Source organism: Dipodomys spectabilis, unplaced genomic scaffold (assembly GCF_019054845.1).
Source record: "Dipodomys spectabilis isolate Male_0828 unplaced genomic scaffold, ASM1905484v1 ptg000096l, whole genome shotgun sequence".
NCBI classification, from domain to species: Eukaryota; Metazoa; Chordata; class Mammalia; order Rodentia; family Heteromyidae; genus Dipodomys; species Dipodomys spectabilis.
In genome coordinates, this window is record NW_024870773.1 from 30,582,846 (window position 1) to 30,595,744 (window position 12,899).

Consider the following 12,899-nt stretch of genomic DNA (forward strand, 5'->3'; position numbering starts at 1 on the left):
TCAGATCAAAGGGCACAGATACATAGTTGGGGGACCCAGTGACAGCACCTTTTACTTACCGTTTACAAAGCCCACTCCCTGTGGTCTAACCTCTGTGGGTAGGAGTCACCACACACTTACTACACAGCCCCTTCTTGTCTTCCTCATTATTAAATAGCACTGCTGTCCATGCCCACGGCAGGGCCCTTCTGCTGTAGAAAGTGTGGAACAGTAGAGTCCTTGTGTCTTTTAGTGTCTTGACTTAGTTGCTGTGACTCTCGGTAATCCTTATCTTTCTTTTCTCTTTCAAGTGGAAGAAGACACAGAAGAAAGTTCAAGATCAGGACGAGAATCCGTATCCACAGCCAGTGACCAGCCTTCTCTGGAGAGACAGATGAATGGGAACCAAGAGAAAGGGGACAAGGCTGATAGGAAAAAGGACAAAACTGGAAAAGAGAAGAAAAAAGACAGAGAGAAAGAAAAGGATAAAATGAAAGCTAAGAAGGGAATGCTGAAAGGCTTAGGAGACATGTTCAGGTAAGTCCTTGCTTTCATAAACCTCATTGTCATGTGCCAGTCCCAGTGGGATATGTTCTGTTTTTAGGGGACTTCTTTATTGGGTAAATATTAAAGAGTATATTTCCACGGACCTAGATGAAGTATATACCCTCAATGTGTGTGGTACGTACTGAAATGCTGCTTTGTGCCACATGACCGTAAGTGATGGTGAGGTTAATAAAAGCAGTAAAATGCATTTGACATCATTGTCTGTCTTTGGGAGCAACCAAAATTCTCTTAGCTATTGCATGTTTACTTTCTTCAGGATTTCACTTTAGTTATCTCAGATCATTTCAGCAGTCTTGAAGAGGATACCTTGCCAAGCATGTAAATAGCAAAGAGATGAAGGAGGGCCTGTGTGTCTTCTTCTGCCTGAGTGTAAAAACCCAGGAGACAAAGGGCTATGCAAGCTGTGTTTGTTCTTTTTTGTGTGTGGGAACAATGGCTCATTATTTAAATTTAACACAGAACTCAAGTTAGTGGTAGCATTTAAAGGTTCATTAATAACAAGTCTAATAAAAAATGTTACAGATAGAGCTTCAATTAAGCTGTGTTGATTAATTTAATACTTATTACTTCAGTCTGTAAAGATTTCATTAAACACAGTCTCTGGCTGTTCCTTGACAGTTGTTTTTGTGTCCCTAAATTATACTCTAGGATTACTTAGCATTATCATTTTTTACAAATCACTGCTATACAATAAAAGTGACAAGTTGTTCAGAAGTTGCATTGAAACTCCCCCATAAATGTTCGTCTAAAGTGATTTATAATATTCAAGCATTTAATGTTAAATATAACAATTGCTTAATTGTTCTATAAATTAAAACCCTAAACATATCAAGATGATGGTTTAAAATTAAAAACATACAGCTCAGCCCCTTGACTTTTCCAAAAGTAGTTATCTTGCAATATGAATCCTTCCCTTTTAACTTGTTTTTAATTACAAAATGTGAACAAGAGTTTTTATTTTAATAGAATCTCTTGGTTTATGATCCTTAGGTTGACCTCAATAACTCAGGACATTATAGATATGTCAGGCCTGGAAAGTTGAGGAATCACAGCCAGCCTACAGGCTACACAACACAGCAGATATGTTACATAGATATCTAGTTGAGTCAAGGGCAAGCAAGAAGGAAACTAGAGACTTCCACTAGCATAGCTAGCCAATTAGTAATATAATACCATGCTTAGTTGAAATGGAATTGTACTGCTGTCTCCCCCAGCTTTAGAACTTTAGAATTGTCCCAGTTTTTCATTTGAGTTTCTCTTGTTTATATACTACTTACGAATACATTTCAGTCAGATCAACTTTCTTCATTATATTTCATGTCCAAAAAATATTTACAGGACAAAATTGCTCAATTGATTTTTTCAGCTCCTGTGTTAACCAAGGGTCTTTTCATTCCATATATGCAATATGACAGCTCATAAACTGGTATCCACACAAGGCACAAAAATAAAGCTGCTGCCCATCATTTGGGATTTAAGGAATTTGTACTACTCTCCTCTTTAAATAAGAGAGTAAAAGGAAACCTCTTGACATGAAAATGAATAGCCTATTTATTTTCACTCACCAGACAATATTTCTCTGATAGATACAGGGTTTTGTTCTTGATATGGAATAACATAAACTTAGAGTAGTTTGGAATTCTATTAATTTCAAATTATCTTTGCAAATTGTAACTCCAGTATTAGAGTTTTCTGGTTGGGGTGTGCTATACACACATGTATATTTAAATATGTATGTACACCTATATGTGTATGTTTGTCTATGCATGTATGTATATGTATACACTTTTGTGCCAGTCCTTGGACTTGAACTCAGAGCCTGGGCACTATCCTTGAGCTTTTGTGCTCAAGGCTAGAGCTTTACTACTTTTGTTTTGCTTCTGGTTTTTTGGTAGTTAATTGGAGATAAGTGACTCATAGACTTGCCTGTCCAGGATCATTTTGAATTGCAATCTTCAGATCTCAGCCTCCTGAGTAGCTAGCCCCTAAAGAGGAGCACATTACAATCCTCTTTCTGCTAAAGGTCCTGCAAAACATGACATATATTTCAACTATATAACTTGTAATGAAAGCTACCTTTGTGATAGAGCACTCAACACATTTTTAACATCAAAAGCCTGCATGCTTTTGAAAATTGAATTGTGCATTCAGATGTAGGAACCGAAGCTTTTAGTTTTTTATTTGTTTGTTGTTGTTGTTGTTAATTAAACTCCTGTTCTCCCAGTATTTAAAAATGACTGGTAATAATTTTACGGACACCTGCTCTTTTCTGGTGTGTCTGGAAAACGTTACGGGGTTTGTTGAAGTTAGATTGTATTGGCATATACCAATGGTCCAAACCAGTTCTTCAACTCAGCCATGGTTAAAAATTAAATATTTATATAAAAATCAAAGGTAACAAGTAGCCAGAATTAATCACTTTCTAATTATGCCCCTGTGTTATGATCCCTACTTCTGAGAAGAAGGATGCTGTACTATTCTAAGTACAGCGAGTGAATAGCTCTGCAAAGCAATTCCCTTCTCCAAGTTTATTGTCACAATGGCAGCTTAACATCGGCCATGCTGGGAGTATTTACCCCTTGAAAGTCTACAAAACCTAGAGACAGACCTGATCTCTCTCTGGGTGGTGGAGGGTGTTAATGTGTCTTTGGGCAGAAGCACTATATCTTATGCTTGTATCTTTGGACATGACTGTATGCTATCTGATTAAAAACTACTAGTGCTCAGCCCTTCAGAGTTGGAGTTACCAAATATTGCTGCTTAAAAATGAGTGAAGTATATGATCTCTTAAACATAAAGTAAGTTTTTTAAAAAAACTATCTATTGGATCTCAATCCTTTTTTCACATTTTCATTATATATCATTAGTATTTGAGAATCATTGTTGGAATAAAAATCTTAGACATCTTGTATACCTACTGCATCTAATTATTTAAGCCTAATAAATTCTCAGGTTGGTTCTTATATCTTTTCTTCCTTTTCAAATAGCATAAGGGAAATATGGTAAGAATTTAAAATTAGTTTTTTTTTTCTCTTTGTTCTTTTGAAGAGGCTGGCTGTGATTTCCTGAGCCATTTTGCTTTGAAATAGCCTAACCAAAATTTGTGTGTGCATATACATTTCTCAGTGCAGTGCAGGTTCGAGTAGAACAGGTCAGCATAGGCCTGAAGTACAAAGCAACTGTACATCTTTATGTATTGTGTTTGTTTCTATTTTATGGTTAGATAATGAAAAGACTAAGAGGAAAGAGCATTAGATACTCATAGTCCAGCTTTTTCAGTAAATGTTGCAGCACAAAACCTTTTTCTCTGTAGTCTAATTGGAGTAATACATTTTCCTTCAAAGAGAGTATCACAAGCTCTCCTCTACCTACCGTTCTGTTTCCCCTGACACACATGCAGACATGTGTACATGCTTGTGCATGCGCACATACACACACACATACACACACACACACACACGCAGTTGTAACCCTACAGGTATGACATTTTTTGTAAAAATACATTTGAAAGCCACACAAAGACACTATATTTCAAAAACATACTAGAGGAAGTTGATGGTACACTGAGTAGAAATTTCAACTTCTTGCCTGTTATATAGACCACAGGGTTTTTTGAATGGTATTCACAAAATGTCTTAATTATTGCTTGAGGAAAGATGAAGGTCATGTGTACCCATCTTCTTCTTGTGAATTATGAAGTGTATAAAAAGCAAAAGTTACTTTCATGGAAAATTTAAATTGCAAATTTATATGTTTAAGGAATCAAATCACATATGTAAAGTGTCTGTGTTTATATTAATTACTCTTATATATAAGAGTATATAAGGATTCTTCTTTGGCCACATATGTAGCTCATCCTGCCTTAATGAAAATGGCTTTGGTCCAGGCACCAATGGCTCACTCCTGTAATCCTAGCTACTCAGGAGGCTGATATCAGTATCCCAGTTTGCAGCCAGCCAGGCAGACAAATCTGAACAAAGGTGGAAGTGGAGGTATGACTCAAAATAGTAGAGCAATAGTCGAGTGAAAACACCAAAGCCCTGACTTCAAGCTTCAGTACGCAGAAAAGAAAAAAAAAAAAGAAAGGAAAGACAGAAAGGTAGAAAAAAAGAAAGAACAAAAGAAAGAGAAAAGAAAAATAGAGGAAGATAGAATGGCTTTGTATCAACCAAGCCTGGGCGAAGTACTTCCACACAGACAAACCTGACCTAAAATGTGACCATTCTAGTTATAAAGCGCAGAAGGAGGAGGGTCTAAAATTTTGAGGCTTTGCACATGCTTCATTCTCAGATGCCTGATGATTCCAATTTTTCACTCTAAAATGTTGTCATATCTCTGCAACACTAGGAGGTAAAGAGGGAACACAATGCGTCCAAGGAGATAAATTGGTTGCTTACTAGTGAAAACACGTACTTTTTGAAAGAAAGCAACAGCATTTGTGAACAACATATTTTGGCCTCAATTTTCATCTCCAAATAGAAATTCCCAACAAAACCACAAAATCCTGTCTTCTCATATATTAAGAACTTTATGTGCTCTTCTTGTTTCAGACTTGGAGTAAGTGCAATATGAGATATTTTTTGTAGGAAAGTGGAACTAGTGTCGGTTCATGTTGAAAATTCTGTGTGCCACCAAACTGAAGGTTCTAGAAAGAACCATGCTGTGCATGCTTCAGATTTCTTTCTTTCGGTTTGTTTTATTTTGTTTTGTGATAGGGTCCTGCTGTGTAGCCCAGACTGGGAGTGCAGGTGTGTGCCAACATGCCTTCCTGAACTTTATTTCTTACTATTGTCCATATATGATTACTGAGAGCTTATCACTGTGGAAAGCTAGAACAAAAGTAATATTGCAATAATACCATTAGAACTGAATTTTCCAATTACAGTTAAAACAACCTTGTGGCTCCTGCCACATTGCTTTACTGAGTTCTGGTAAGGCACATAAGTAATTTAGTGTGAAACCTTTATTGGTGGAACCAGGTATGTTGCTAGCATTTCCTTTCTAGAATATAGTCGTTCCCAGAGCACAAGGGACAGAGCAGACCTTTAAAGTAAATGCTGCAGTTTGGAGGAGTCATGTGAGGCCTCTGGGAGAATCGAAGCCGTTCATATTGCCATTGCTCCTGACTGTGCTTACTAACCGTGTGTCTGTACCGTGTTTCTCATTTAGCCGTGCCAAACTGAAGCCTGAGAAGAGATGAACAACAAAGCAGATTCAAAAATGTCTTGAGCAGCACGTGTTGCCAGTCGTTTTTTTTTTTAAAAAGCAAAAATAAATTGACTTTCAATGAATTCTTAGTGGCTGTTGACGAATTTTGTTTACGACATCAGCAGTTTTGATTAGTAATTTCTATAGAAATCAGTTTGGAACTTTCTGACCTTGATTTCAAGTCTGAAGTTTATAAACCACTGCTTTCAGAAGGCAGAGGTGTGTTTTTTTCCTACTTCCCCCACCCTCCACCCCTCAGCCACCACATTCCTCCATGCTGATGTGTTCAGAAACCATCAGTTCACACCAGCTGGATGTCAGTCAGGGCCTCCAAGATTATGTAAAGCACCACAACCTTTGTCCCTTGGGGTGGGGTGGGGGTTACAGAAGTCACTCCTTTAGTGAGATACAGCTAGGCAGAGTGATGAGCAAATAAAGAATTTGTTTCTTTATGTGGTATAGAGTTTAGACAGAAAATACGGGCTTTGAAAAATCTCTTTCCATTTTCCAGGATAACTGAACTAGCAAATTCTCCCAGTGTATAACAGGAGAGCTCCTTGGACAAACAGCAGTCTAGAGTATGCTGGTGGAGTGTTCCTTCCATGTCAGACCCAGATCTGAGTGCCTGGAGCTCAGACCACCCTTCCTGTAGAAGGAAGCCATCTGCCTTGCAGGAAGCCTTTGCTCACAGTCTCTCCCTTATGCAGGCCCTTGGGACTGCAGAAAAACACCCTTTCTTGGTTCTCTTTCCTGAGACTGTTAGAATTGCATCCTAAATGTAGAAGATGGAAACCACTTAATAAAAGGTCTTCTGGAATTGAGTGAATACCCTTAAGAAGAATTTAACTCTGTTCAGACTTGGTAGATGTTTCCAGCCCAGCCATCCCACTCCCTACTCTACTTACACCACTCACCCAACCCCTCCCTCCCCACCCAACCCCTCCCTCCCCACCCAGCCCCTCCCTCCCCACCCAACTCACCTAACACCTTCCACCCCTACCCAACTCATCCAACTCACCCAGCTCCTCACTACCCCAACCTGGAAGCCCTCACTTGTGCACTAAGAAGGCTGGGTAACACTGGCTTTACCGTGTCAGAGATTTGATCACTCAGGACTAATTGCCATGTGGATTAATAGGACTAGTTTTACCTTGGTAAAACTAAATGGTAACCTATGCTAATAACTCATGCAGTTAAAGCATGTATGAACAAAACTGCACCTTCCTATGAAATCCAGTAGCAGGGCTTTGCACTGATAAGAAAGAACTGGAAAAGAGAGGGTCTGCATAACTTTCATTTGTTTTCCTATTTGTTCCCTGGGCAGAGAAAGGCCCTGGTTTATAAGTGTACATGACAGGAGGCATCTGTGGACTAAGTTCCAAATTTTAAATACCAAGGACTTAATGTATGCTTCTTTTCACTTGAACTGAAAGTGAGGTTGCTGGATTTTTTTTTTCTTTTTTAACGCTAGAAAGTGTCAGACTGACCAGTTAGCAAATACAAGTTCTGGGGTAGCTGATACTCCTATTTTTCAAGTATTCTTCCGTTTATTGTTAGCACTTCTCAGTGAAGCTCCCTACCCCCTCCCCACCCACAGCATAGAAGCTGACTGCAGAGAAAGCTGGAGGAAACATAGAGTGTGGCGGCTCGGGCGCTCTAAGACCTTTTCAGATGCTCTTTAGCGTTTCTTTTCCACAGACCTTCAGCGTGTATATAGAGTGCAATGTCAGGAATGACACTGACTTTATAGTCTCTTTAAAGCAAACCTTTTCAAAAAAGGAATTTTTGACAGTTCTGAGATGCTAAGTCAATTTCAGTTCCAGACTGTAGAAAATGGAATCTTTTTTCTCCCACAATTGATGTGAAAATTGAAGGCTACTGACTATTCACTTTCTAATAACATAGGGTAAATAAATACTATCACACCATTGAAAAATGTACTGGAAGACAGGCTCTACTAATGACATTCACCACAACATACTGAATGTTTCCTGAATGTTTTTATTGTTACCGTCAGAGGCCCTATATCTTTTACATTAAATATAATGGATCAAATACACACCATTCCTAAATGTATTTTATGAAGCCAGAAATTATTATGTAAAGTAATTGTTTTAGTCTTTCAAATAACCTTTTAAAGAATTCACTGGGGAAATGACCTCTTACATAATTGAAGGTTAGATGGTTTTCTTCTGACCTATGTTTAATAATAGCCAGTTTAGAAACAAAAGCCCCAAATCAGATTAAACTCGAAATCATAGTGAAATAATCATGTCTGTGATGACCTCTGCACTTGCGTTTTGCTTGGTGTGGTTAAGGTTCTGGTCACCAAGCCACCCAGGCTATCAGATGAGGCCAAGTGTCCAGAAATCCTTCTGGTCCTTCCCTGCCTGTTCTGGGGCTGGGTTCCAGCCATTTTTTCTTTTCTCTCCTGAATCACCAGTGACTCCCTTCTGCTGGATCAACTATATTCTTTATTTTTTTCCTCCTGTCATTATTTTCAAGTCTTGTAGCTCTTCTTCCCATTCCAATACTATCTCTTTTTCTCTCCTATACTTTATAGCAAACTCAGTGTTAAATAACTGGCTCTTTCCATTTTCCATTCTCTCTTGTACTCCCTTCAGTGAGACTTTTGTCTCATTTCTGCTCCAAAAGTCTGTTCCGGTCCAAGTCTCCAATGCCCTCTGCAGTGACAGGCCCATGGCCGTTCTCATCTCTCCTCCTCACAAAAGGGATGCACTCACCCTGCTGCCTGAGCTCTTCCTAAAGGCAGCTTTGCTGGCTACCTCTCCACCCTGCCCCTGCTCCAGGCTTCTGTGTCAAGACTGCTCCCCTACTTCAGTACTCAGGCCTCTTTGTTTTTTTATTGTTTGTTTGTTCTTTCTTTCTCTGTCTTTCATTCTTCCTTCTTTTTTCCACTTTCACTTTTTCTTTTCCTCCTTCCTTCCATCTCTCTTTTTTCCTCTGTCTGTCTGTCTGTCTGTCTGTCTCTCTTTCTGTCTTCCTAAGCCTCGAATTCAGGATCTAAGCATTGTCCCTTAGCATTTTCACTAAAGGATTGCATTTTGCCACTTGAACCATACCTCCACTTTCTGTCTTTTGATAGTTAACTGGAGATAAGAGTCTCATGGACTTTTCTGCTTTGACTGGCTTTGAACTCAGATCCTCCTGAGTAGCTAGGATTATAGGAGTGAGGCATTAGTGCCTGACTCTTTCTTTCCTCAGTAACACAGATGCTGATGTTCTTCGGAAACAGAACCTTTGTATTCTAAATATAGTCTATGGGCAGACAGACTACTTCCAAGTTCACATCTCCTGCCTGCTCACTCTTGGAACTACATCTTCAGAGCCAGATCATCTTCCTGTGAACATTGGCCAGGCAGATAAACCATTCCATGCTTTACCTATACTGGGATATTTCCCCAGAACTTCTTCTCATTGATGCTGTTTTAGATCAGCTCTGTTTTCATTTGGTTAGTTCCCAAACCTTGGAACAATTTCTGATTCCTATATGTTCCTCATACTGCACTTCTGATGTATTAATATACAGTAGCCCATTTAGTCTTCTTTCAACCCCAACTGTAAGCCTAGGACATCCTTTTTTATGGTAGAGATGATATACAGAGGGGTTATGGTTATATAAATAAGGTAGTAAGTGCATTTCTTTATGAACAGTATTACCCCCTCCCTCCTTTTCTCCTGCTTTCCCCTCCCCCGACTCTCCTCCCCCCAAGTTGTAAAGTTCATTTCCAAAACAGTGTTTAATGAGTATCACTGTTGCATCGGTTAACCCTTTGTCTCCCTGTTTCTGTGATTCCCTTTCCCTTCTGCAAATCAGATAAACTTATATTCAAGACAAAGAGTTCAGAAATTTCTAGTGTCTGCAGTGCTACTAGAGTAAGCACTAATTAGCAGGGTATCATCCAGTGGAATCAGAACTGGAGACCAAGAAGTGATGATGGGCCCAGCATCTAAATTAGCTGGAAAGAATGGAAATGGAGAAACTTGAAAGCAACAAGTAGGAATATTGGGGCCTTAGCCCCAGCCTGTTCCTAGTTTGAGCAGCAGCTGTCCACTTGTGTTCCCTGTTGGCTCTCATGCCTCTCTGAGCTGTGTTCTCACCACAGCCTTATGTTTCCTTGTCTTCTTTCTCTGTTCAACTTCCCAGGAGCCTTCCATATCACTCAGAAGGAAGGGACAACTTTAGAGTTACCTGCTGGGTCTGAAGACTTGCCAATCCCACCCAACCCCTCTAGCCTTGTTCCTTCTCGCTTTGCCTCTAGTGTCTTTACTCCAGAGAAGCAAGTCCCCTATTCCTATTCCTCCTCCTCCTCCTCCTCCTCCTCCTGCTCCACCTTAACATCTACCTGGAACCTGCTAGGTCCACTTGCCCATGCTCCTTTCTCTGCATGGAACTTTCTCTTCTAAGATACACTTGGGTTTACTTTTGTACCTCTAATTCCTCCATTCAAGTGTCACCTTTACAGGGGATGGATGCAGACTTTCAAAATAAACTGCCTCTTTTCCTCTCCCACTTTTTTGCAATCTTTTTCTCCCTTTACCCCCACTGTTACCTAAAATATACTCTGTCCACTTGTTTTGCAGTGGCAGGGATGTTAGCCTTTACCCTGTTAAATCCCTAGCAGCTTGGTGTGGTGGTTGGCATGTAGAACAGGTTCTGGTCCGCTGAAGCCTTCAAGTGGCCTCAGCCTCTGCCCGTGGCTTCTCCAAACACTTAGGAGGCAGCTCTGCTATTCTCTCTGCTCCTGCTGGAAGTGCCTAGGAATAAGAACAGCCAGAAGCAGCCGTCAGCAATAACACAGAAGCCAGGGTGAGGGGATCCCAGGTTCAGGGCCCTTAGTGTTATAATGTTAACCCCTAAGTCCCACATCCTTAGCCATAAAGCAGTTGTGCTCATAGGAGTCTGGCAGAATGCAGAACTGCAGGCTCCACCTCAGATCTGCTGATGGCACACCCACAGTTAACAGCCCTGAAGATTTCTGTACCTACTAAGAGGTCAGAGGCAAGGCATGCTCAGCCTGCTCCCAGAGCTGGTCTTCCAGATTGTGGGATAACAAACTGGAGGCCACACCCCTGTGGTTGGCTTTCTCCAGTTCCCTCAAATCCAGTTCCACTTCCGTGTCAAGTGTTTTCATCAGCTTCCGGTCACCCCGGCTCTGTTCCTGTTCAGTCTGTTTCTAGTGAAATCTAGACCAGGGCAGAGCATGTTTCTTGAGAAAGGAAATAAATTTCTGGAGAAAGTAGTAAGTGGTGTATTTGAGAAGCTTCTATTTGTAGTAATTATGCAGTTATGACTGGTTATTCTAGGGCAACACTGGTGTCCCTCTTTTTGGTAGAAGATGTCACAGGCCAGGCTTCTGGCATGTAGGTCTCTGAAGGACATCCCCTTCCTGTTTGGGGGATCAACACTGTGTTCTGAGGTTTGGTGTAGACCTCACTGTTTTCTCTGCTATCAGTAGCAGAGCCTTATCCATTTATCAGAATCCATACAAGATAGGATCAGCAAACTCTATCCTTCCTGCTGGGCAGTTCTTCAGCTTCACGCCTGAGTGGTGATAGATTCAAGCAGTGTTATGTCTGAATTGCCTGGTACACATCTTCGTAGGAATCCAAACAGCTAGCCGAAGAGATGGGATAAGATTCTTTCCATAAAAGAAGTCAGACCTTGGTCTTGATCCTCACAAACTGGGTGAGAGCTCATGAAAGGCCACACTCTGAGGTCTCACACCAGGGTTTCCTCATCAGCCAGACAGGGATGTACCTGTCCTGCGGAGACACCTCGGGGCCAACCCACCCCTGAGTCTATAATCTGCTGATGCAGATTCTTCTACAAGGTGTGGTTTGACAGCCTGATGACAACTTGGCCTCCTTAGTTTCCCTCTCATGGCATACATAGTATTTATATTGTGATTTGCATCTCATCCATCCATCTGTCTGTCTGTCTGTCTGTATGTCTCTCCTTCTTTACATAAAATATTTTATTCTTTTCATTACTATTTTTTTAACTTAGTAATAGATTTTACAATGAGCTGAATTAACTAAAAATATTTATACTTTTGTAGCTAGGATGTCATCCATTATACTATTGCTGATTCTGTTGTGTAGTGTGCTGATCATTGCCTCCTTAAAGGGTAGCAAGCAGCTTGGGTAGCTTACCACAGCTGGCATTGTCTCTTGTGGTCATCCTGGAGGACATTCTAGGAATGCTTCCATAACCCATTCGATCCTCCTTTTAACCCTGAAGATATTATTTTCCAGTCTAGTCTGTGGACAAGAAACATAAAACACATTTGGAAGACAGGAACTAATTTGCTATGGTCACACTGTGGTGAAGTGATAGAGACATGCTGAATATGAGTTCTCACCACTGTGCTGGACAGGCAAATCCTTCTTGGTCCACTCTGGGGTGATTGTGCTGTACCAATCCTCTGCTTGTGAGCTGTGTGTGTGTGTGTGTGTGTGTGTGTGTGTGTGTGTGTGTGTGTAATGGGAAGTAAGATTGTTGCTATGAGGTTCATGGGACACACACTGCTATGGTGCATGCTGTGAAAAAGAATACATTCCTGTTGTCAGCTTTGAACTGTGGAACTTAGGAGCCTGGCTTCAAATTTTATTCTTACTTGACTTCTATAGCTTTCTCTAGCTATGATTTCTATCCCAAAATTCCTTTTTTTTTTTCCAAACAGAACTGAGGTTCAACTGAGGGTTCCATGAATACTAGGCTGTTGTCTTCTACTGAGCTATACCTGAAGGAATAAAACCTGAAGGATTTTATTACTAACTCCAAAGTTGCCAACAGCATAGCTATCACCTTAACTGAATTGTATGTGGTAGCATCTATTGCAAACAACATTCACGATAATAATTCACCACATACTGTCTTTGCATTGGTTCTGTTCTGGCTCCTTTCCTGCCCTTATATATACCTTCCCCCTTTCCTTATACATACCTTCTTGTACATCTGGCCTGGCTCCACCCTGCCATTTCTTGCATTATCTTTTAATAAGTGTGAGGTCATTCCTCTTCCTCAGAATAGGTCTGGAATCTTACGTTCTCTGCCAATCCCTGCTAATCCCCTGAGGTCTCTCACATCCTTTTCTCTACCTTCACTCTGCTGGTTACTG

General features: G+C 40.5%; 1 protein-coding gene across 10 annotated transcripts in view; it reads left to right on the forward strand.

The window, feature by feature from the left end:
• Pard3 (par-3 family cell polarity regulator) overlaps positions 1-12,899 on the forward strand; it is a 636,430-nt gene that overhangs the window by 432,462 nt on the left and 191,069 nt on the right. For 7 of the 10 annotated variants that reach the window (XM_042685969.1, XM_042685972.1, XM_042685970.1 and 4 more), the window contains one exon: positions 291-516. In XM_042685969.1, coding sequence (XP_042541903.1) covers positions 291-516 — 226 coding nt within the window. Of the gene's footprint in view, positions 1-290; positions 517-5,715; positions 5,838-12,899 lie in introns of those variants that run through there. The other 3 variants (XM_042685976.1, XM_042685977.1, XM_042685978.1) reach the window with 1 other exon arrangement.